This window comes from Kryptolebias marmoratus, linkage group LG12 (genome assembly GCF_001649575.2).
Source record: "Kryptolebias marmoratus isolate JLee-2015 linkage group LG12, ASM164957v2, whole genome shotgun sequence".
In the NCBI taxonomy this organism is placed as follows: Eukaryota; Metazoa; Chordata; class Actinopteri; order Cyprinodontiformes; family Rivulidae; genus Kryptolebias; species Kryptolebias marmoratus.
Genome location: NC_051441.1, coordinates 15,298,444 through 15,322,058, shown reverse-complemented (window position 1 = coordinate 15,322,058; position 23,615 = coordinate 15,298,444). Strand labels below are relative to the sequence as shown.

Sequence of the window (23,615 nt, the reverse complement as noted above, 5' to 3'; positions counted from 1 at the left end):
GTGTGTGCATGCGAGTCAATGGGGCGCACACTGACTGGGAGCCCGTACACTCTGAGAGAAAGGCGGCCCGCTTGCCTCGAGCCACTGGGGACGGTGAGGCGAACAGCAGGGCTGCACGGAGGATGGACTCTTCCCCTCCCCGTCCCCCCCCGAACAAAAACCGAACAGGTGGCATGTTCGACTGTGGCTCAGTGTAACGCAGCTGAGGCAACGCTAGAAATAAAAGCCCACTTGTATTTGTTAAAATGTTTTATGGAATTTATTTCTCCGCTTTCTTGCCCTCTCTAAGTCATCACATCCTAATCAGAAGGGAAACAAACAGCAGTTCCTGTCCAACGGCGTTCCCTTTCTTCCCATTTCCTGTTAGATTTCTTATACAAAATAAGGACGTTAGTCGTTTTCCTTTGCTGTACAACTATCGTACAGTTCAGCCGGAAGCTTTTATTTCTTGACTATCTGAATGACGTCTTCGTGCTCCATCACGTGCGTTAGGCCCACTCTCTGAGGGCTGTACTTGGTGCTGGTTCCCTGAAAAAACACGACACGGTTTGGAAGCAGTTACTCGACAGCGAAGAGGGACTGAATGACTCAGAAAGTCAATCAATTTGTTTCCGTTAACAGGATATGAAAACCTCAGCACAATGTGCTCACATAATGAGCCGAGCGCCCAAAAGGTTTTCAGATTTCCTGAAATCCTGAAACCTACTGATTGAACGTCGAACGTGGCGTTACGTGTCTTGGCGCAGCTATTTTGATTAAAAGTTTCAGCGTGTGCAAAAAATAAATAAATAATTTGTGAATTATGTGCGGGGTCCCACAAGGCTCAATACTGGGTCCAATTTCTTTGGATTAATATTATTTGTTGAAGTTATTGCAGTTTGTTTTTGTTAACGTGTTTTGTTAAAATACAAAGTCTGGCTCTGCTTATTGACAGAGTAAGATTCATAAAACATGGTTGGATGGAAACAAACTCAGTGAATTTAACTGAAATTATATCTTGCACTTGCACAAAGTCTGACGCACGACATCAAGCTTTCTGAGCGGGACCTTTAGATAAGAGCTTCGCTTTACTTGGGGGCAATAATGTGACTTAATGGACAATTTGTGAGGAACACACACCTGGGAGTGCCTCTTATTCTGAAAGAGCGGTTATAAAAACGAAAACAAGCCTGCCAAGTTCTTCCATTTGTCCTTTTTTGCATTTCTGTTACTTAGAATTGCTTTGCTTGCAGAAACAACACTGGGTTCACAGAAACAAGCCAACTAGAAAGACCTCCTTGAGGCGAACGCAGTCCTTTTTTTCCTTTAAGATCTCATAAAAAAAACATAAAAGCAAAAATGTTATTAATGAAAGTGAAAGCTTAACTTTACTTACCCATACCAGGGCGTATTTGAACTGGCTAGCTAAAGTTCTGTGGATTCGGTGGCACTGTGGGGAAAAAAAAAAAAAATTAAATAAATCAACTTTCCAAATACAAATTTGTTGGAGCAAACACGCGCGCACAAAATGTGTTGCGCGTACCACGTGCTCTACAGATGCTCCTCTTCTCATGATGATGGCGTCGTTAAAGTCTGGGCGCTCTGATGAAAGAGGAGGACAGTGTTATTATTAACTCTGAGGCCTGCTAAGCATCTGCGACAATAAGTACTGGACGAAAGCGGGATACCTCCTCTTTTCTTTGTGTAAAGGCAAATAAGCGCCAAGTATTCCCACAGCCTCTCCAGGAGATATTCCAGGTTCAGCTTCATTCCACAACTGTTGACAAGAAACCACAAGTTGTTTATCTTTCGCATGCAGCGCATAAAGGAGTGTAAGACTCCTATTATTCTCTCTCTCTCTCACACACACACACACACACATCTGACCTGATGACGACGCTGTGAGGTCTGCGTGCCAGGCGGTCCACCTCCTCAATGGAGATTTGATCCACTTTATTGTACACCTGAGAACGCACAAAAAAAAATGTAAGACGACTCCTAATAAAGGCATACAAGACAAACAAAATGTTAAGAGATCTTAGACAACTTTCTTCTCCAGTCATGCCGACCGTTTCACCTGCGGCAGAGATGACATAAATACTTTTGTACTTGGGGAAAGTAAAACCAGACGTTAAAAAGAGCTGTGACGATAAATAAACTCGGGTTGTGGGCGGGGAGCTATTGGCGTACATATAAGCAAGGCATATAAACTCTGTTTCCGACAATGACATCGATGAACTCGTCCGGCGTGCTGTCCTCTCTGAACAGAACTTCTGCGTTGAAGATTTCTGGAGGAGGACGGTTAAAGGAATCAACCCGACCACTTTGAAAAGGACGCTACAGAGAAGTTCAGACACTTCTTGCGCTGGCAGAGACACGAGATGGTCCGTTTCGTTTCCCCCTCGTGGCGTAAAGGATACTGTACTCGTGAAGAATGAGCTGGACAAGCTTCTCTGAGCAGTGCGTGAGAGGAACTGTGGAGTTGTACGACAGCCCGCCGCCTTTCTTGGGCTGCACGGAAAAACAAAACAGTTCACTTGATCGGCGCTAAAAGCATCGGTGCTGATTCTGTTTGAGCTGTAAAACAAAAAAAAAAGGAAAAAGGAAACCGTACCTTGAAATAAATATTTGGTTTCGTCCTGTTCAGTCTGATGCCCACTGACTCCAACTCTTTTTCTAGAAGTTCCCTTAAAAGCAGCAGACAGAAAGCAGGAGTCATCGATAAGAGTCAGGCGTGCTTTACAGTTGCTCTAATGTGCCAATGCTAACGAACCTCTGAACGTCTCCTTTGGTGGCGTCCAGCATCATGATGACCACGTCTGCTGTCCTGGCGACAGCGATGACCTGCCGACCTCTACCCTTTCCTACGAAAACAGCGCAAGTCAGTACGAGGCAAGCACTTAAAAGCCAAGATGGCTTCTTTACGCAGACAGTAACTAAATTAAAACACACTGACTGCTTATTCCCCAAATGCATTAACACCACCTCACATTTAGCCGTTTATGATTTGTACAACAAATAATCACATTCATGGGTTTTCACAGCCTGCTCACTTCTGTCCAAACCACCGAAACAGAAAAGCATGAAGCCTGAACGCACCTTGGGCAGCACCCTCGATGATTCCTGGCAGGTCGAGCAACTGGATGTTGGCTCCTTTGTACTAAAGAGCAACAAAGAGCGGTGTAAAGACGGAGCACGGAGTTTGAACCATCAGTTAGGATCACACGTAGTGGTATGAACACCAGTACCTCTATGACGCCGGGTATGCAGGTGAGGGTGGTGAACTCGTAGGATGCTGCTTCACTGGCTGTTGATGTCATCAAGCTGAGAAAGGTGGACTGCAGAGAATAAGAGATTATTTTAAACTGTGATTTTTTGAGTCAGCAGCAACACACTTCGGTCCAGGTTCCACTCAGACTAGTTGTTAGCTCATCAATCTGGTCAGAATTAAACTATTTCTCCAAACTGAGGTCATTCAAAGAGCCATCTACTACAGGTAAGACATTAATCATTCATAACCCTTCCACAGAACCTCATTTAAAAGATCTTAACTGTTACTTTAAGTGACAGATGTTCCAGTCCTCCCTGGAAATGACCATTTGAAATCATTTCAGTCCTTTTTAATGTGTTTTTGATGTCATTAGAACGTTAGCAGCATTTAACCAACATAATGTATAAATGAACAGGAGGGTTTTTGCTGCTTTTGTAAGACAAAGGAGGCAACAAAACTGACAAATTAAAATAGATTTAAATGCGTTTCAACATGTGTCACTTTTATTTCTGAACATATTTTGTTTATATTAGTGACAAATAGCCTTAAATGATAAAAATATTTCCCAACAAGCCTTATGTGGATAGAATGCAGTCAAAGAAAAATTGCTGACTTGACCAACTTAGAATAATTATTCTTTTAAAGACTGCTTTAATACTTGGTTAAGGTTTAACAGTCTAAAACACAGGGACATGCATCTGTATAATGTGTACTTTACCGTGTAATAAAAATATTTCATCAAAAATCAAAAGATTATTAAGAAATTAAAAAAGAAAAAAAAATGTGTACACAATCTGAATCAATCCAGTCCTGGTTTGTCCACCTACCTTACCAACGGAGGGGAAACCGACGAGCGCGACCCGAGCATCGCCCGATTTCATCACATCGAAGCCCTCGCCTTTGCCCCCCGCTGACTTCGAGGGCTCCAGGAGCTGAGATCTGTATTTGGCTAACTTGGCCTTCAGCAAACCCAGATGGTACTCTGTGGCTGGAGGGGCGAATAAAGAGCAAGAACAAGTGACAGGGATGGAACAAGCAGCTTCTTTCTCATGTGTGGTGAAAACTGACACAACTATATGGAATTCAATTCTGCTTAACTTGTTGTTTTTTACCCATGCACATAAGGCTAATTTACAGTTTTATGACAATACAAGCATAAAGAGCAGGTGAGCTGTGTTTCCCTCATGTATGTTGCTGTTGCTGGTGTCTGGAGCCAAAAGCTACACAGACTGGTAACTCATTTTTTCCCCCTATTGTGTGACCAAAATGTGCCTTTTTTAAAAAATATGGGATCATCATCGTCTAAGATATTTCTTTATTGTCTGCAGCCAAAAGCAGGAGGCTTGAATGTTTTTGCCTGTGTTTGTCTGTCTATAGCGTTAGCAAATTGCCTCACGAACCAGTGGACGAACTGTAATCATTAGTTGTGCACCTACAACTGATTAACTTTTGGAGTCAACCCTAACTTAACTTACAAAAAAAGTCATGTCATTATGTAGTGATAGTAAGATATCAGCTCAACTATCACAATGCTGCTTGTTTTAATCCTAGTTGAAATTTAATCTCGACCTCGAGGAAAATACTTCAAGTGGGTTTGAACACATTGGGTTCCCAAAATACCCTCGGACCCCACAAATATAACACAACACGCCCAACACACACTCATGCTGCCGGCTGTAGTTAGCTGTGCGGCTGCCCTCTGTTACCTTTGTTTTTCTGTGTCCGAGAAATTTCTTTCTCTATTTCCGCGATTTTCTCCAAAATACCCATGGCGCTGGTCCAGGTGGGCTGCGGCTACTCTGCGAGGGGGAGAAAAATCCGACAGAAACGTGTCACTTCTCAGTTGTTAGCTTTGTTAGCTACCCGCTAACCTGCAAACTAGTGGCACTCGGCGGCTAAGAAACGGCTACAAACGTAGTCGGCGAGGAGGATGAGTGGGCCAATTAGTATCAGAATAAGACGCGCATGCTGTCAGTGGTTTTAATCGTTCAATTAGGCAGGAAAATTACTTTGACAGCGGGTACAATCAGCAGCATGCACCGAACGCCAACCGGAACACGTTCCGTCTTCATAAAAAGTCCGGGAGAAACAAGGAAACGCTCAGCTAGGAAGCTCGTACCCCACATGTATGGAGACGGTCCTCCTTAGACGGGTTGTCTAACCATGGTATAAGTTCGTAAATATTACAACCAAACTATGTCTTCGCTCGTGGCTAGTTTAATTCCATCCAGCTGACATTCCTGATATTTATCCAAACTGCGGGTCAGTCCGAAACATAAGCTAAAATACACGGAGCGAACATGGCTGCGCCCACGGGAGCCAGAGAACCTTCGGCCGCCAACCTGCCCGGCTTTGACGGCTTTCCTTTCCCGGGGACCAGCAGCAGACCACCGGAGGACAGCGGTAAAGGGCAGGGGCAGGCTGGGGAGGTGAGGAAGAAGCCGTGTCGAGCCTGCACGGACTTCAAATCGTGGATGAAGCTGCAGAAACAGCAGGCGACGACGGCTGCACAGGTGACCAAAGGTTAAATCAGCTGATCTGAACCATTCAGAGCCTTGTTTGATGAGAAAACGCTTTAATGAGCTGTTTTCCTTAGCTCTTTTTCAAAGCGCTCATTTCTTGCACTCATATAATCTTATTAAGCTGTGTTTTATTGTCTAAATGACACCTGTTCCTCTTCCTGAGTGACTGAAATATGACCCTTTGTGTATTGACATTTGATCCCGCAGGGAACGCATGTTACAGGAACAGAGCAACAGGACCCTGAGTGTCCTTTGGACAGGGAGGAGCTGGGGAGAAACACCTGGTCCTATCTGCACACCATGGCAGCGTATTACCCCGATCGTCCATCCTCCGGCCAGCAGCAGGACATGGGACAGTTCATCAACCTTTTCTCCAAGTTCTTCCCCTGTGAAGAATGTGCCGAAGATCTCAGGGGCAGGTCAGACTGGCGGCGTCCTACCAGGCACCCTTAGATGCTTGGTGTTGCGTCCAGCCACAGTTGCTCTTTGCGACTTGTTTTAGCTCAGGCAAACCAGTTGTGGTGAAATTACCAAGCCCGTTTCCTCCCCGCAGGCTGAAAACCAACCAGCCGGACACGAGCAGCCGCCACGCTCTCTCCCAGTGGCTCTGCAGGCTTCATAACGACATCAACGCCCGGCTGGGAAAGCCCGAGTTTGACTGCTCGCGTGTGGATGAGCGATGGAGGGACGGATGGAAGGATGGCTCCTGTGACTGAGTGCTTGACGCGCCTCGACTGGCTGTGTTGAACTAACGTGTTAATAAAATAAAGATAAAAACAAAGCACTTACCTTTCCTTTCCAAATTAAACTGAACGATGTCTCTCTGAGCCGAGTTTATTCTTGTGTTCAGGTCTTATACAGCCCTAATTATGTGTGTAGAAGTTACGTTAGTGAAGTAATTGCAATAAAAATGTTATTTATGTGCTGAAAGTTGTGGTAAATTATTTTGTCAGTCCAATAAATACATTTTTACACTTAGTTGTGAGAAATAATTCATATAAACTGCTTTCTTCTAAAGTACAAATCATGATATTTCTGTTTCGTTGCAGAAAAATGAGTATAAAGTACACCATTTCCAGATCGTCATGGGTTTTGATCATTATAAGACCATATAATTCTTATGCTTGTATCCCATTTAATAATTTAGGCATCTGAGCAGATTGTGTAAGCTTGAAAGATGGATTAAAGTTCATATATATATATATATATATATATATAAACTGCAGCAGTAGGTGATTCAAAAAATATATTTAGGCAGACTGAACTGTGTGATGCATAAAATGGTCAGTAGAGGGAAAGGTTTAAGGTGGGTTTACATGTAATACATATATTAAAACATGAAACAGGCAAATAATGGTAAATTTAAAAAAAACAAAACAAATGACATCAAAAGGTGAAAGAAAATCGGCAAAGACTGATAACAATAGTGAGGTGTTCTTTTACTTACATTTTGTTTTTAACATGAACAGATAATGGACAGTATTTGGTGTTGACATGTGCTAAATTTCCACTTTTTGACTCTTTTCATGTTGAAAATGGCACAGACACCTCTCATTCGTACCTGTGCACCTGAGTTCATTTCATTTTTCTGAGGTTTACAGATTTACTGAAATGTGTATTCAATCAGCCCTATGGCTCCACGGGAGAAGAATTGGACTGAAAAACACTTAACATCACAGATGCCTCCAAGAGCCCGGATGTACCAACTTCATGCCTTTTCTTCTCAAAGTTTTATCAAACTGATGCAGACGGAAACCAGGTCTAATGGGAGCATTCTAATTTTTTTTATTATTTCCCATCTGCTTTTGTTTTTTTTTTAAACTTTTTTATTTAAAGTAAATAAACAAATAAAACAAGATAATCCTGACCTGGACCGGATTGGGCTTTCAGTCCGGGTGCTGCTCGGGAGCGCGCCCCGCGGGAGCGCGCAGGACCCGTCCCATCAGCAGCGCGAGGAGAGGAGCAGCAGAGACACAGATGGACGGAGGGGGTTCGTTCGGAGCCGGCCGAGCTGGGTCCACCGTCGACCCGGTTGCATTCGCCAAACAGCCGCAGACCATCCTGAGAGTGCTGTCCTGGGTGAGAGGGATGCTTTAATTTAACGCGCGCATATGTGTGTGTGTGTGTGTGTGTGTAGGGACTGAAAATGAAGGATGAGTTTTTTGTGTATTCTGTAGAAACGTCCTGCTGCTGGTCTCACTGCCTCCACTACACAGGTGTTTTCCAGGGCAGAGCTCCATCACTGTTACACCAACAGCAACAGGGAGTGGTGGAGAGGAAATGAAACTTCACGTGCTGAATGGTCATGTGACTATATTGTGATGGTTAGAGTCTCAGATCATAAGGATAATGGAGCTGGTCGGGGTGTGGCTCCCTCCGGACTCAGCGGTCTGGCAGATCGGCGCTGAGTCGGGGTTGATGTCTGAGCTGGTCCCACATCGGGGGACTTGGCCCCTCAGAGGATGCAGCCGGTCCACGGACACCCTGTGGGGGCGCGCTGACTCTGGAGGGGACATGTGTACACAGGATGTCACTGACAGAGTGCTACCGAATCCCTACAGGAGGTGGACTGGAGTCAGACCCTGTGGCTCCCCACACCATGAGCCCAGCAGTAACACCAGTCTGTGTTTTTTGGCTTTTGCACTGTTGATTTTCTGTGTTTTCCTGTTGACTCTTGAGCTCTCTTGTCTTCAGTTCTGGTTCCCAGTGTTTCTCTGCGCCATCCAACTCAGCTCTGCTTCTCAGCCCTGTCCCTCCATCTCACACCTGTTCCTTGTAATCATTACACTCAGCTGTTCCCACCTAACTAACTACTCCCTCAGTAATTATACTCCTGGCTTTCAGTCCAATGTTACTTTGGATTACTGGTGTTTTTGCTGCCAGGTCAGCTTTCTGTTTTCCTTGTGATTTTAGTTTCCTCTGTAAATAGTTGCTGCCTTGCCAGCCTTTTATTTGAATTATTACAGTTTTCCTTCGGGTCTGTCGAGCAGCCTGCGTTCTTGGGTCCGGTCTCCAACAAAGCCTTGACAGTCTGTCTCTGATGGCCGCCCGTAGTAATACATTGGTCTTCTCCCCGGAGCATGCCTCCACCTCTCCGGGCTCTCTTCCACCTGCTCCCTGCGCTCACTGCAGATCAGGGTCATGTGCCTGAGCTCACCTGTCCATCAGAAAGGGGGTCGGAGCTGATCCCTGACATAATGAAGCCTAACACACATCTCACCACTGCATGTCCTGTACTCCACCACGCCTGGCATCCCCCACGGCTCCCCTCTCGGCACCTAATCTTATGTTTTCTCCACAAAGACTCAGTGCAACTCGGTCTGACCTTCCCCACTCGACTCCATTTTCAAATTAAACCTCTCACACGTGCCTCTCGCTCTTGGCATGCTGCTCACCGATCATCGCCTCACTTTGTAACCCGCTGTCGGCAGCTTTTCCCCACAAACCGTTCCACGCGCGGCACATGAAAACTCCAATCTACGACACTGAACGGGCAGAAGAGAGGTTAGACCTAAAGATGGGCGTTATTCATACAAATAAACACACAAAAAAGATTAAAAACAGTCCTTTAATGATTGATTAGCAGTGATTCATAGGTTCAGTTTGTCTGTCTCCCTCTTCCATTTCAGATATTTTCCCTGGTGCTCTTCGCCTGCATCGTGAACGAGGGCTACGTGAACACGGGCAGCGAGCGCCTCCACTGCGTCTTCAACAAGAATACGTTCGCGTGTCGCTACGCCGAGTTCGTGGGCCTGGCGAACCTGCTGCAGTGCACCTCGTTCTTCCTGCTCGACTACAAGTTCCCCTCCATCAGCTCCGTCAAGGACAGGAAAAAGATTGTGATGCTGGATATCGGTTTCTCAGGTGAGGGGTGAGCTTTACGGAGTCCTACACTGTTATTAAATGCAGCAATAATATGTGCACATTTAACAATATATAATGTTGAGCTGAAACTGAGCACTCCAAAGGCTGTTTTCTCTGTTTTAAACCCGTCAACAACTAGAGGAATCTTTCATTTAAAAAGTAATTAAAAAAAAAAATCCAGCCTCAAGTGAGGACAAATGTGAGAAAAGCTAACTTTGAGCCAACGTTTTCATGTTTTGCTGATTCCCGGCAGCGTTTTGGACCTTACTTTACTTCGTCAGTTTCTGCTTCCTGGCCATCCAGTGGTCTCGGACTAAAATGGACGATTTGCCTCTCAACCAGGGGGTGGACGCAGCTCGAGTGGCCCTCGCCTTCTCTTTCTTCTCCATCATCACCTGGGTAAGAACAGGAAATCACACACACACACACATTCAGCTCATAGGTCCAGACTTATTTGTTGTACGACGTAAACACAAACCTTTCTGGTGACAGAGCTCTACAAATTTTAAATTACAGAGCACTAAATATTTAAGAGATATGGTTACGATGAACAAAGCTGTAGAATTACATGATTTGAGTCTCAGCAGTCTCACACTGAGCCCGTCATACTCCATAAGACGTCAAGAAGTCGGTCAGGGCCTCGTGTCGAGAAGCAGCAATGAACGAGAGCCGACTTTGTGACTTTAATCCCAAAGATCGGGTTCATGGGTCTACAAGGGTTATACAGGCTACAGCTTTTCAAATATAAATGAATTTCTGTGTAATTTTGCACAACAATGAACCACATCCTCTTGTGACGTTCTTGTGCAGCGTTTTAAATGTTTCCAGTTGCTTTTATCGGTATTACACATCAGGTCGGAGCAATTTCCTGTGGGCACTAAAAGCTTCGCCTCTGACTTGCAGGCTGGCCTCCTGACTTGGGCCGATCAAGCTGCTCCGGTTATAACACTTTGAGCCAAAGGAAGACACGGGGAGGGGTTTAGCTGAAGTGGTTAAAATCCACTTTCCCACCACGACTGTTCCAGCACCTTAAATCATTCATTGGATTTATTACTTGCACCAGGGAGGTTATGTGTTCGGTAGCGTCTGTCTGTCTGTCTGTCTCTCTGTGGACAAGATGACTCAAAAAGTTACAGATTTTCATGAAATCTTCAGGAAACATCAAACATGGTGCCAGGAAGAAGGGATGAGATATTGGTGCTGATCCAATCAAAGGTCAAGTCTGTATAACAGGAATGTTAAACTTCACAGCTGGACACCTCATGGTTCAAGGGTAATCACCATTGATTTCAGGGTCATGGGGTCAAAGGTCAACATTACAGTTGACAGGTTCTGTTTCCGGTTGTGTTTGTTTGTCTATCTGTGAGCAAAGATCAGGTAAAAACTAAAGAACAGATTTGGAGGAAATGTTCAGGAAATGTTGGGGTTCTTACAAAAAGCAATGGATTAAATTTAGATGCTGATCCAGATTATGATCCAGATAGCACTGTTTTTTAATCCTGCTGTGGCCTGGGTTCTGGTTAGCTCCAGTGTTTTTGTCCTTTCTGCCCCTGCAGGCTGGCCTCACGGTTCGAGCGGTCCAGAGGTTTCTGCTCGGTACAGACATGACCCTGTTCACCGCCGAGCACGCCCAGCTGTCCCCCTCCGGCTCAGCGGGCGGCGGCACCGAGACCACAGATCCTGACCAGAGCTCATCACTCCCAGAGAACAACGGGGCGCCCACAAACCAGAACCCCATCTGCTAGAAAACATAGAGGATACGGCGCAGGAGGAAGACGAAGACGTTTTAACTTTATCTGCTTTTCTCTAAACATGGGGCTCAGAAATGACACATCAGAGCGGATAAAAGAAGAAAAGCTAGAGGAGGAAACACCGAAAAGGGAGGCATTCAAACACTAAAGAAAGAGCTGAAATGATCCAAGCTCCACCTGAACAAAGCTGCGTTAAATCACTGTAACACAGCAGGAAGCGCTCTCAGACTTTATCTTATTATTCCTTTTTAATGCCAAAACACTGAGCGTCCTTTTATTTGTTTTAGCTCTCATCTCCTGTGCTGGTGAGCATTTTGCATGAAAGTGTTTGTTTTCAGACCTGAAGTGCCACAATGTGCTTTAAGTTACAGAAAAAGGAGTCAATTAGGTAGATTTTATAAACAATATACTATATGGATTCACAAAAAAGGTACAAATCAGTAAAGAAGAGTGGTGGTACGGGTTAACGTACAGCATGTTAATGTGGTAACACAACAAAATGTTTTGGTTTTTGTTTTTGTTTTTTTTAAAGGAGGCATCGACAAACAAATTTATTGATATAAACCATTTTTTCTCTGTAAAAAATGTTTCTCCAGTAGCTGTATAGCCTTTGGTCTGATAAGCAAAACCAATGCCAAAGTGCCTTGTATCTCATTAATTTTATTTTATTTCTTATTTTGCTCATTTTAGTGAAACCGAAATACGCCAAGCAGCTAACCCCTCACACAGTCAGACTTAATAGAATCCCATAATACATAAACGAACAAATAAATAACACAGTTAGACGGATTTTGCCAAGTTAGGAATGAAGCCACAGATCAGGAGGAAGAACAAAATCACTGGTGAACTTGTTAAATCCTTTAATAGTTTTAAATAACGTGCCGTCAAAAGCAACGTGGTTCTTTGAATAGATGAAGGTGAGTTTGTGAAACGGGTTAAAGATGCTGTGGCGTCTCATCAGCTCCAGTTTGTTTATGGTGATATCAGATTATTATTAAACAGATAGGTGTTTCAGCTTACGGCTCATAAAGTTCAGATCTTTGCCGTTAAATTTAACTTCATCCCCTGAATGCAACACTAATCCGAGCATATTACAGTGTTTTATGTTGTTTTCTGCTGCTACAGTTTTTACAGCAATTTATTCCCATGTTTTGTGTTTTTCTACAAATAAACTTGAAATCTGTCATGATGTTTATCTCTTGGTTAAGGCTCATTGTGTTTAATTTAGTCTATTTGCGCCCCCTGGTGGACAACAGAGGTCAGTGTTCAAATTGTTTCGGTACTTTTAGGTTTGGATCAGATTAATTGTGCAGTCATGAGTCATGATGACTGTATGATAAAATTCTTTTAAACAGAAAATGGAATTAAAAATACAAATACCTTTTGTTGGTTAAGGGAGACCAGGTCATGATGATGTGGAAAATGTATAATAATAATAAAACATCAGTGCGACCCTTTAGCTTCATTATTTCTAATGTAGATAAAGTAGAGTTCTGTTGGGGTGAAACAGGGACTGTGTTGTTATGATTATAAAGGGGTATTATAGGAAAGAATGCTGAGTCATCATCCACTCCATTATTTGTTTTGAGCCATATTACCCATTAATATTTTAAAACCTTCAGCTCTTTTGGGAGGTGGGAGATATTCTGCATCTTTTATATTTTTCAAGATATTTAAGTTTATTTACAAATATCTTCCCCATAAAAGTACATTCAGATCTCTTCACCAACACGGTTCTCTTTTAAATCTGCTTTGTTTTAGCCATCTAATGCTAATTTTAGCTTTTAGCTACTGTTTTTCTACTTTTAGTGTTTAACCAGTCTTTTAATACTTTAAAATTCTAGCTAACTTTTTGCTACTTTTAATTTTTAGATAGCTGTTTCAAATTTTTAACCAGCCTTTTTGGACTTTTAGCTATCATTTAGCTACTTTTAGCTTTTAACCAGACATTTATTACTTTTAAGTTTTAGCTAGCCTTTTTAGTCGGCTTTTGTTACTTTTAGACTCTAGCTAGTTTTAGCTTATTATTACTTTTAGCTTCAATGCAGCCTTTTGCTACTTTTAGCTACCATTTTGGTACTTCTAGCTTTGAGTTAGCGTTTAGCTCTTTTAAAGTTTTACTCGGTTTCAGCTTCTTCAGCAGATTTCAGCTGTCATTCAGCTCTGACTCTCTGACGCTCCTAACGTCGCTGACGCTCGGCGCTAGAACGGCGCGCGCGCGTCAGAGGCGCTGCGTGTCTCGAGCCGCCGAGGTCCGCGAGCCTCCGGGAGCGCGCAGGACCCGTCCCTACAGCAGCAGCAGCAGCAGCATCCATCCTGCCGCGGGGAGCCGGGAGCGTGGAGCGCGCTGACACACACCGAACATGGACGGAGTGGGTTCGTTCGGAGCCGGCCGAACCGGGTCCACCCTCGACCCGATAACATTCGCCAAACAGCCGCAGACCATCCTGAGAGTGCTGTCCTGGGTGAGAGAGAGATACTCTTTTTTTTTTTTTATTTCTGCTCGCGTGCGCGCGCGCGATAAAAACCCGTGACCCGTCCTTAACTGTAAATATGGACACTGAATAAATGAGCGTCTTAAGATGTAAAAATGGAAAATGAAGGCTGAGGTTTTCGTGTGAGCCGGAGGGGCGTCCTGCTGGGTGTTACCGGGCCTGCTGCTCGCCTCACCGCGGAGCTGCTGCCTCTGTACAGATGTTCTCCAGAACCAGAACCAGAACCAGTATCACTCATTAGCTGTTAGCTTAAATTCACCTTATTAAACACAGCAGCCCGACTCTGTTAGGAACCAGGAACACAGACCTGCAGGCTAATTATTCACCATTTTCATCACGATAACCCTGCAGCTAATATTTGTGCTTTTATTGTTATTTTCTCCACATTTCGTCTTCATTTTTTCCAGTTGTCAGTCTGTGATTTTCACTGATTTACCCGACACTCGTCATCTCACCTGTGATTGGTCCGCGTCCTTCATTACGCACGCGCCGACATACGTCCAGTCCTGACATCCGGGTCCTTCAGAGGAGCTCTCAGTGATCAGAGCAGGCCTTTTCGGAAGCAAAGTGCACTGAATTCATTTCACTGAGCGTGTTTTATTGTATTATACCACTGTAGTATAACTACACCGTGAAATACTGATGATACTGTAGTATTATCAGTGAAATATTAAGGCTTCTGTCGAGGTTAAACAGCAATAAATTTAGATTAGAAAGGCAGAAAATGTAACTAAAATGATATAAAGCAACTTGAGGATGAAGTGAGTGGATCACCTGATGACAGCGCTGTGTTTCACTGCATACCAGGCGTTAAAACATGTTTACAACCAGCTAAATTCCCCTCAGTTGGTTGTTTTTAGTAATGAGATAAAGCTCTAAACCAGGGCTTTGAAAATAACAACGACAAATTAACAATGACTTGCCACCTTGAGTGCCTTTGGCCGAACTTCACATTGGTTAAAAAATAAATAAATAAGAGCATAATGACAACACAGATAGATTAAATTGATATGACTTATTCCCCATTTATGACTATTGTTGTTATACTTGGTAACAACTATAGCATAAATACGCTTGGTTTGGTTTCTGTAGATCGGCTCAGGACCATCAGCCTGGTGTTTTGTGGCCCACAGAGGGGACCCGAGCCCAGCTTTGAACCACTGATCTACACAGTACTGGCCAGGTGGTTTTATTGTTGTGGCTGATTGTACTATTTTGTTCGCAGATAGATCCAGAGTTGATAATCTCTTATTAGAGCTCAAATCTTTTGAAGTCAGGTTTTGTGGAAAAGATTACGAACAAATAACATCTTACCGGCTCTTAGTTTGGATGAGCTAACGGCTGGTCTGAGCAGGGCCGGGATGGTGCCAATCTCGGACACTTCGTGGCGGTCCATAGCAGCTAGCTGTAGCACTTCGGGTGAAATCTGAGGCACTTCCTGCAGAGTGTAACAGCAACGTAAACAGAGATTATGTGAGCAGCTCTCCACTACGGGCTTAACCTCGCTAAGATTAGCCGTTAGCTCGTCAGTCGCGTCAAAATTAGGCTGAGGTTTTCAGATGAGCTATCTACAACAGGTAAGATATTACCTGTTCATAACCTTTCCACAGAACCGCACTCCAAGCAGATCTGAGCTGCCGTTTGAACATCTGGGAGAACAAAAACAAACATTTTCATGACAGCTAGTCGTGTTTTGTACCAATATTATTTCAATTAAGTCATGGTGTGGAGGGAACAGAGCTTCTTTATTTGGTGTAACACATTGATAGGTTTAATCAGTTCAGCCAGAAATGTTTGTTTTTCTTGCGAAAACTAGGAATGATTTCAAACTCACAAAAAAACACCAAAGAGGTTCCTTTATGAGGGATCAGAACGTACACGCTAACCCATGCAGACTAGAACTATACAATAATAGGAAACCACACAGTTGCTATGCTGTTGTTGAAGTTAGGCTGTGGGCTTTTAGGGAAGTGGCGTTCCATCTTATTGACAAATGTGTCCTTTTAGAGCAGGGGTCTCCAATCCTGCTCCTCGAGGGCCACCATCCTGCATGTTTTACTTGTTTCTCTGCTCCAACACACCTGATTTGAATCAATGGGTGATTAACAGGCTTCTGCAGAACATGAAGAGGTGATTTAACCACTGAATCAGGTGTGTTAGATGGAGTTTATCTGCGATTTATTGGAATGTGTCATGATACTGATGTCACACACGTCTCTGTTGCAATATCAATCTTTTTTTTTATATATTGTGCAGCTCAGATCCACATATAAGATCAGCTGACGATCTCCTGTTCATCTTTTCACATTTTTTCCTGAACAATACTTTTTAAACTTGTTGAGTTTTCTGCAGCTTAGCATTTATTCAACTTCTCAAAAAAATAAGACTGTTTGACGAAGTCTGGCACAGAAAAAAATGAACCCTTCAGCAAATAATCTGCCGACTGACCCTTAAAATGAATCAAGCACTGGACTGAACTTTTCTCTCTCACCTGTTTTTCAAACTCTTCCTATTTTATAAATAAAATTAAACTGATCATTACAGACACTGAAACCACTGCTTCTGTACACGCCTTTAAACAAAGATTCAAACGAATTGCTTAATTCAGGATTTAAAAGTTTTTTACATTTTAACCAACTTCTTAACTTTTCTAAAAAATTAGATTTATACTTAATAATTATAAAAATTAGTTTTTTTTGTTTTATAACTGGATAAAATCCCTTCCTTGCCACACCGTGATGCAGCTCAGTGACGTACTGCAGAAGCGGCTTCATCACACTGATTCAGAGAAAGCACGGGCGTGTGTATCTGCTCCGATCATATCCACTCATGTGATTAGTTTCCAGTGTTGGCCTGACATTATCCCATTGTGTGTCCTTCTTTTATCATATGATCCAGAACCCCTCCGAGTACTAGTGCGTGTGTGTTTGTGTGTCACACTGAAGGTTAGTCAGCTGATTCACGATGATCTGTAAGGCCTGAATACGGAGGAAAGGCTGAAGAAATGGGTGTTGTTCAAAAATAAAACATAAGTTAGAGAGAAAACCTTTGGAGCTTATAAAGTTCTGGTATGTGTGCACACGTCAAGGAGTGTTTCATTACTGAGAGGAAGTGAAGCAAAATGAGCTGAAAGCTTTTTTTCTCTCCTCGTTCTGTCTGCAGATATTTTCCCTGGTCGTCTTCGCTTCCATCGTGAACGAGGGCTACGTGAACACGGGCAGCGAGCGCCTCCACTGCGTCTTCAACAAGAACTCGGACGCGTGCAACTACGGCATGTTCGTGGGCCTGGTGGGCCTGCTGGCGTGCTCCTTCTTCTTCCTGCTCGACTACAAGTTCTCCTCCATCAGCTCCGTCAAGGACAGGAAGAAGGCCGTGATGCTGGAAATCGGCTTCTCGGGTGAGAGGGGAAAATAAACGTTGTTAAAACCATTAACGCCGAGCAAACAGCGACGAGACGCACCGTTAAAAGCAGCAACATGTGTCTCAGGTTTATACACTTTGTTACAAAACTAGAAGTGAGCACTCAGAGGTTGGGGTTCCCCAAAAACATCAAGCGTTTGGCCTTTGTTTCAGGTGACACTGCATTAGGAGAAATGAAACTAAAATCTGACAATAGCTGTTAGAGAAATGAGAGCATTTTTTATTTTCTAACAGAAACCATCAGGATTCAAGCGAGACAGATCACCGACACACAACTTGTGTTTATTTGCCTCAAATTTATCAACAGCTAAGTTTGTTTTGCTGATTCCCTGGCAGGTTTTTGGGCCTTCCTGTATTTCGTCAGTTTCTGCTTCCTGGCCAACCAGTGGTCTCGGACTAAAACGGACGATTTGCCCCTCAACCAGGGAGCGGACGCAGCTCGGGCGGCCATCGCCTTCTCTTTCTTCTCCATCATCACCTGGGTGAGGATGGGAAATCGCACACACAGCACTATTTGTCGCACAGCTCAGTGCAACAAATGGAACGAATATCGTGAATGTTGTGTTTCTAAATGATTATGCTCACTTAAAAAAAAAAACAATCAAAATAATTTCCCCACAAATGCCTCTCGCACAGTCATCCCTACAAATTGAACATCAAAAGTGTACCAAATACTTTTGACATGAGTAACATTAAATGAAGCTTTAAAATCAAAAAGTGCATCAAGTATGTAGTAATTTTGTTCCTTGTTTCATATCCTCATTAAAAATATTCATACCCATCGTCCATTTTAGCGTCACTGGGAATTTCTCCATCTGAGTTTCATTTGCATTTAAGCCAAAAGCACTTTAGCTCCTATAACCTCCCTTTTAAATCCCACACAAGCAACAGAAAATATATAAGATGCACAACCCACAGTAAGTCTGTAAATCATGCAGATTCTCAGTTTAGTTTCAGCATCTCCACTCTGAGCCTGACAAATGAAAGCCTTCCTTCAAAAAACTACACATCCTCTGCCTCCTTTCCTGGCAAAGTTTCAAACAAAGATCGGAGCAATTAGGCCTCAGAGTATGAGTTGGGGATGACTCTCGGCTACTTCAGCACCAAGTTTCAGCTCAATATTTGCAAAATTGACCGAGTTGTGGCTATTTCAGGTCGTTTAATGGTGGCGGCCGTCTCGAATATGGTTGACTCCAGAGTTTCAACCGCATCCAGAGATTATTTCCTGAAAGTTTTGTTAAAATCCACCCAGTGGTTCCTGAGATATTTTGCTAACAGACACACAAACAGGCGTTTCCAGGACAATAAACCTAAAGTCATAATCCAGTAGAGTTGGACACATCAGGGAGTGACCGGAGGGTATGATCGTTTGGGTTTAGGATCTTGTGATTTCCTTGTGCAGCAGCAATTATAAGTAAACGTTTCCAGTGGCTGTAATCTGTATTACACATCAACTGGGAGGAATTTCAGTCACTTCCTCCGCCCAGAGAAGTTTCATCTCTGGGATGCTGAACAGCTCAGTTTATTACACAACACGTTTACTCAAACCCCCATGATAGCGACGAGGACGAAGGTCGGGGGGTGGGGAACGTTTCATTTTCTGTCCTCCCTGAACGCGAACCTCGGCCTCTGAGCTATTTCTCTGCCTACATGGTTTGAGATTTGATGGACAAGTATCAGTCCAACATGGCTGCCTGTCACATAACAAGTCGTCGCAGCCGCAGCAACACATTTTTAATGCTTTAGTAGACATGTTTGACTTCATAAAAAGCAGAGAAACATATTGTAGTGAGCTAATTAGCAAATCCCACCGGTTTTCCAGCTCTCACCGGGAACACCGTTAAGTTGGGTGCAGCATCAATCCATGACTTGGATTTCTGATGTAAATAAAATGCAGCATATTTGTGTTTTGTTTCCAAGTCATAATCACCTTCTAAAGTTGACAAAGTTGCTCCGGTTCAGTTTGTTTTGAGCACAAATGACACCCGGCACCTGTAGACTCTAGCTTTGTGCCTAATGCTTTCCTGCCAAAACAATGAATCAAATAAAAAATGGGGGAAAGTTACATTATGGCGTATCTTAGCACAATAAAAGTTAATGTTAAGTGATTTTCTGAAGCGACGAAGACTAATTTAGTCCACTGTTTTTCGCCCTTTCCCCCTCTGCAGGCTGGCCTCACGGTTCGTGCCGTCCAGAAGTATCTGCTCGGGACAGACATGACCCTGTTCACCACCGAGCACATGGACGGCGGCGCGCCCACCCAGCCGTACCCCTCCAACTCGCCGGGAGGCGGCACCGCCGAGACCACGGAAACCTACCAGAACCCGCCGTTCACCGAGAACAACGCGGCGCCCACGTACCAGGTTCCCATTTACTAGACAAGGTAGACAAGATGGCGGAGGGAGGAGGAAGAGAGAGACGAACAGGAGGAAGTTGCTTTCGGTGGTTTTTCTGTCGCGAGTCGCTTACGATCAGAGGTTTTGGTGGCGGTGTAAACGAGAAAGGAATGGCCTCCTGCTTCTTTGTTTCCTCCTCTTGTTTCCAGCCCTTCCTGAACATTCCAGCTTTATCTGACCTGCGGCGCAGAAATGACGCGTCAGAGCGGATAAAACAAGAAAAACTAGAGGAGGAAACACCGAAGAGGAGGCTTTCCAACACCATTTTATCATGAAAGGAAGAGCTGAAATGAACAAAGCTGCGTTAAATCACTCAGACGTCACCTCGTTATTTTTGATTCATTCAGGGGTCCCTCTTTTTCACACCAAAACACCAGGAATGTTTTTTTAAACCCCCTGCTACAATAAAAGCTCTCCTCACATTCCCTGCTGGTTTTCATTTGCATCAAATCTACGTTTTTCAAACTTAGAGATCAACTAAGTGCCATACTGTGCTGCGTGTTTCAGAAAGTGACTTCATTTTAGTAGATTTCACCATGCTGTAAAAAAACAACAACAAAACAAACAACAATGCTTTGTGACTTAGTGCAATACGTCCCATCCTTACGTAGGCAGGTTTCTAATGTACTGTATGTCCGAGTCAGCTTAGGAGAACTCCAGGCACTGTCTCAAATCACATACTAGCTGTTAAAACCCACAACTAAGTACATTTCCGGGCTGAAATTGTTGAATCGTTTACTTGGAGTTTGCAAAACTCGAAGTAAATAAAAACAGCCGAGGACGCTTAACTGACTCGTCTCATTAGCGTCGTTCAAGAAGCTTTTAAATCATCTTTTCTAGAACCTCCTGAGATCAATCAGTAATTCAAACAACAAACCGTGTCAGAATATATATAGTTTTACTCCATCCATGGTTTTATTTTAATTGAATTTAAAAAAAACACCCATTAATCACTTTTCTTCCCACCTTATTTCTGTTTCGTGCATGAATGGATATTTGGAAGGGGCCTAATGATGCTCTTGTCCTGGAAGTATTATAGAGTATTTATTGATGGAAATGAAAAAAAAGTAGAAAATTAAAAAAAGAAATTAGCTGTAGGCATCATCCGCAGTGCAGGAGAATGTGTATATAACGTGTTATTTGAGACAGTGTCCTATGTGTTGAGAGTTGTGTGAATAAATGGGGATATTCTTTATAAATGAGTTTTGTTTATGTTTTTTTTTGTTTTTCTTTTTTAAAAAGCTGCCAAACTGCCCTGTCCTCTGCTCCCCACGTTACGCCCGTGTTAACGGGAGCGGGGGGATTTCAGGGGGAACGACAGACGAGCTTTCAGTCAAGGCTGGGTTCAAGAACGGAGTCAGTTAAGTCTCAGGCAAAACCAACTAAACAAAATAAAAGATATGTTTTAGACAACTGGAGTGTCGATGAATTAGTTGCTACGGTGACATGGATTGATTGTCGGAAGGACGTAGGATAAGTAGCTGTCCGTTTCAGTGTGTAGCGGCGTCTTTGTGCTGACGTTACACACACCTCTGCTGGATCTGTCCGTTCCATGTGGCCGAGTGTGTCCACGCGTGAGCGGTGTGTGACGGGCTCTTTTGACGTGAGGTTACAAACAGTTAATATCTTGCCTGCTGTAGATAGCTCGAGTTTGGCCACCAGAGCGAATTTCTGCTGTTTTGAAACAACTCCAACCTCAAAAAGTTGCTCTGGGGTTATTCCAAAATGGGAGATTTTTAAATCCTTTGTGTAGCAATAAAAACAAAACCACAGCTTTTCTTTACAAACGATGACATAATAGCGCTAAAAATCTACCAGGACAAGGACCCCCATGTAACAAAAAAATAAATAAATAAAACTGGAGTCATGGAGTTGTTTTAGGAAGGCAGCTTTGGACATTTGGTGTCGCTCGGACTAGATGTTAGGTGTGTCGGAGCAGAGAAACAAGTAAAGCCTGCAGGATAGTGGCCCTCCAGAACCAGGATTGCCCACCCCTGGGGGGTATCTACATACTGCTTGTTCACTAGACTCTCGGTTTGCCTCGGTGTTAGGTTCTGGCTGAGTGACAGAGCAGAGGGGGGGTGACTGTGGTCCTGTAGGGTTCGGGTCCTTGCAGCCCGTCTACTGGAGTTAAAGAACCACACAGGGCGTCTTTCCAACACCCTCACACTGAAGACCTCGCCTCGTGCTGCGTTTATGGACTGATTTCTTCCCTTTGACACCTTCACCGGCGTCACTCAGTAGAAACCAGATGCTCAAACTGCTCCGGTACTTTTAATATAAGATTAGAAAAGGATGATTGGGCCATGATTGTATGATATGTATATTTATTATTATAAAAGTATCAATGAAGTTTGAATAAAAGCTGCACCTTTTATGGTTTATGGCACTTTCCTGGAATAGTTATGAGCAGTTAATATCCTACCTGCAGCAGATAGCGCTTTGAACGGCCTCGGCTTGGAGGAACAGTTCTGACCTGAATGACGAGCTAACAGCTAGTCTGAGCGGAGCAGAGACGATGGGGGATTGCTGCCATCTTAAAGCAACTTCAATTAAAAAAACAGAAAAACAAAAGAAACGTTACAATAAAGTTTAGAATGACAGTTATTTACAGAGGATGTTATGGTGATTTACAACCTGTAGCACTTCCACTTCAGGCATGAATAAGACGGTATTTCTGCCAGAATAATCAATGCCGGTGTATAAAAAGTTAATGAAGCGGCGTTAGCGTGAGCCGAAAATCTGTTTCAAGGCGACAATAATCCATTTTTTTTTTCATCTCGGCTTCGCTCCGACCAGCCGTCAGCTCATGAATTCAGCCCGAACTAAACTTTATTTCTCCAAACCCAGGTGGTCAAAAGAGCGATCTGCAGCAGGTAAGATATTAAATGTTCATCATCTGTTCGCAGAACCTCAATTTTAAAGATCTGAACCGGAGAGAAATCGGCCCGTGACGCTCCGGGCAGAAAGCGATATCAGGACCGAGAAAGCGTCTGTCTTCATCCTTATTCCTGCGGTGGCTAGATTTTCATTTTCTCAGGGTAAGACTGAGGCAAAAAGGTGGGATTATGTTACCTGAGGGGTATTTATTATTAATAATATTCTTATTATTAATCCGGGGTGCTGTCAGTTCAGGATATTTTATCGTTCTCAGTGCTTCGGTCTCTTATTTAGTCGCTGTGGTAGATGAAAATAATAATACAAGCATTCTGTGTTTTGTGCTCTGGCCTACGTACACTACTGTGGTATTGGTTGATTGTAAAAAATAAAATAAAATAATTACAAAAAAAAATAAAAACCCATCAGTATGTTCATGAAGTAAACGGAAACCATGTGTGATGCTGTCCGGGGTCGGGTTTGTCCTGAAAATAAGAAAATATTATCAACAATAGTTATTTATTGGATAGACTGCACTATTTTCTTTTTAATTGAATTGAATTTTGAATTTTTTTTGGTTGCAAATACTTTGTGGAACACTCGTCAAAGGCGCCATTTTACACGACCATCATGTTTTGTGAAAACCGAAGTGACGAAAAAGGCCGTTAGTCGTAGTGATGCCGGCGCCGTCAGCGGTGTGGTTCCAGTTCGATACGTTGCATGGATGTTATGATACACCCCCACCCCCCTGGTAATACTGATTGTTTATCAAAATTAAAAAGAAAAAAAAAAAGGTTCTTGTTAAACGAGAGGCAAGAAAACACTGATTCTGTAGCGTGCTACCCCCCCCCCTTTAACTTGTTTCTACTCGGTTGTTTCTTCTTGTTCTTGAAGCCTCTTCAGTGTAAAAGTCGCTGTGTACAGAGATGTTTGTCACTGTCTATTTCCTGGACTCTAGTCTGACCATCACTCCCAATAAAAGAGAATACATGTTTTGGACTGCCTGCTTCTGTGATGGTTTGTTTACATCATGCAAACAC

General features: G+C 43.3%; 4 protein-coding genes and 1 long non-coding RNA gene across 5 annotated transcripts; 3 read left to right on the top strand and 2 right to left on the bottom strand.

Moving 5' to 3' along the window:
* Positions 1–236: 236 nt before the first annotated feature.
* drg2 (developmentally regulated GTP binding protein 2) lies at positions 237–5,308 on the bottom strand. The gene is made up of 14 exons (XM_017416478.3): positions 5,260–5,308; positions 4,957–5,049; positions 4,078–4,238; positions 3,228–3,317; positions 3,079–3,139; positions 2,753–2,843; positions 2,594–2,666; positions 2,400–2,490; positions 2,170–2,267; positions 1,867–1,943; positions 1,668–1,756; positions 1,523–1,581; positions 1,376–1,429; positions 237–528 (listed from the first exon to the last, which is right to left on the bottom strand). Exons 2-14 carry the CDS (start codon positions 5,018–5,020, stop codon positions 442–444), a joined length of 1,095 nt encoding a protein of 364 aa, XP_017271967.1. The 5' UTR covers positions 5,021–5,049; positions 5,260–5,308; the 3' UTR covers positions 237–441.
* A 208-nt stretch (positions 5,309–5,516) lies between these two features.
* gfer (growth factor, augmenter of liver regeneration (ERV1 homolog, S. cerevisiae)) lies at positions 5,517–6,698 on the top strand. Its single transcript, XM_017416480.3, has 3 exons — positions 5,517–5,763; positions 5,980–6,191; positions 6,326–6,698. The coding sequence occupies exons 1-3, from the start codon at positions 5,551–5,553 to the stop codon at positions 6,486–6,488; spliced, it is 588 nt and encodes a 195-aa protein (XP_017271969.1). The 5' UTR covers positions 5,517–5,550; the 3' UTR covers positions 6,489–6,698.
* A 390-nt stretch (positions 6,699–7,088) lies between these two features.
* On the bottom strand, positions 7,089–17,050 carry LOC119617517. Its single transcript, XR_005233838.1, has 5 exons — positions 15,472–17,050; positions 15,197–15,320; positions 14,338–14,434; positions 9,905–10,031; positions 7,089–7,847 (listed from the first exon to the last, which is right to left on the bottom strand). It is a non-coding gene; the product is annotated as an uncharacterized LOC119617517 (long non-coding RNA).
* On the top strand, positions 7,745–11,681 carry LOC108236175 (synaptogyrin-3-like). The gene is made up of 4 exons (XM_017416665.3): positions 7,745–7,851; positions 9,402–9,636; positions 9,890–10,035; positions 11,193–11,681. Exons 1-4 carry the CDS (start codon positions 7,750–7,752, stop codon positions 11,379–11,381), a joined length of 672 nt encoding a protein of 223 aa, XP_017272154.1. The 5' UTR covers positions 7,745–7,749; the 3' UTR covers positions 11,382–11,681.
* On the top strand, positions 13,627–23,574 carry LOC108236246 (synaptogyrin-3). Its single transcript, XM_017416787.2, has 4 exons — positions 13,627–13,852; positions 17,045–17,279; positions 17,639–17,784; positions 19,471–23,574. The coding sequence occupies exons 1-4, from the start codon at positions 13,751–13,753 to the stop codon at positions 19,678–19,680; spliced, it is 693 nt and encodes a 230-aa protein (XP_017272276.1). The 5' UTR covers positions 13,627–13,750; the 3' UTR covers positions 19,681–23,574.
* The last annotated feature ends 41 nt before the right edge of the window (positions 23,575–23,615 follow it).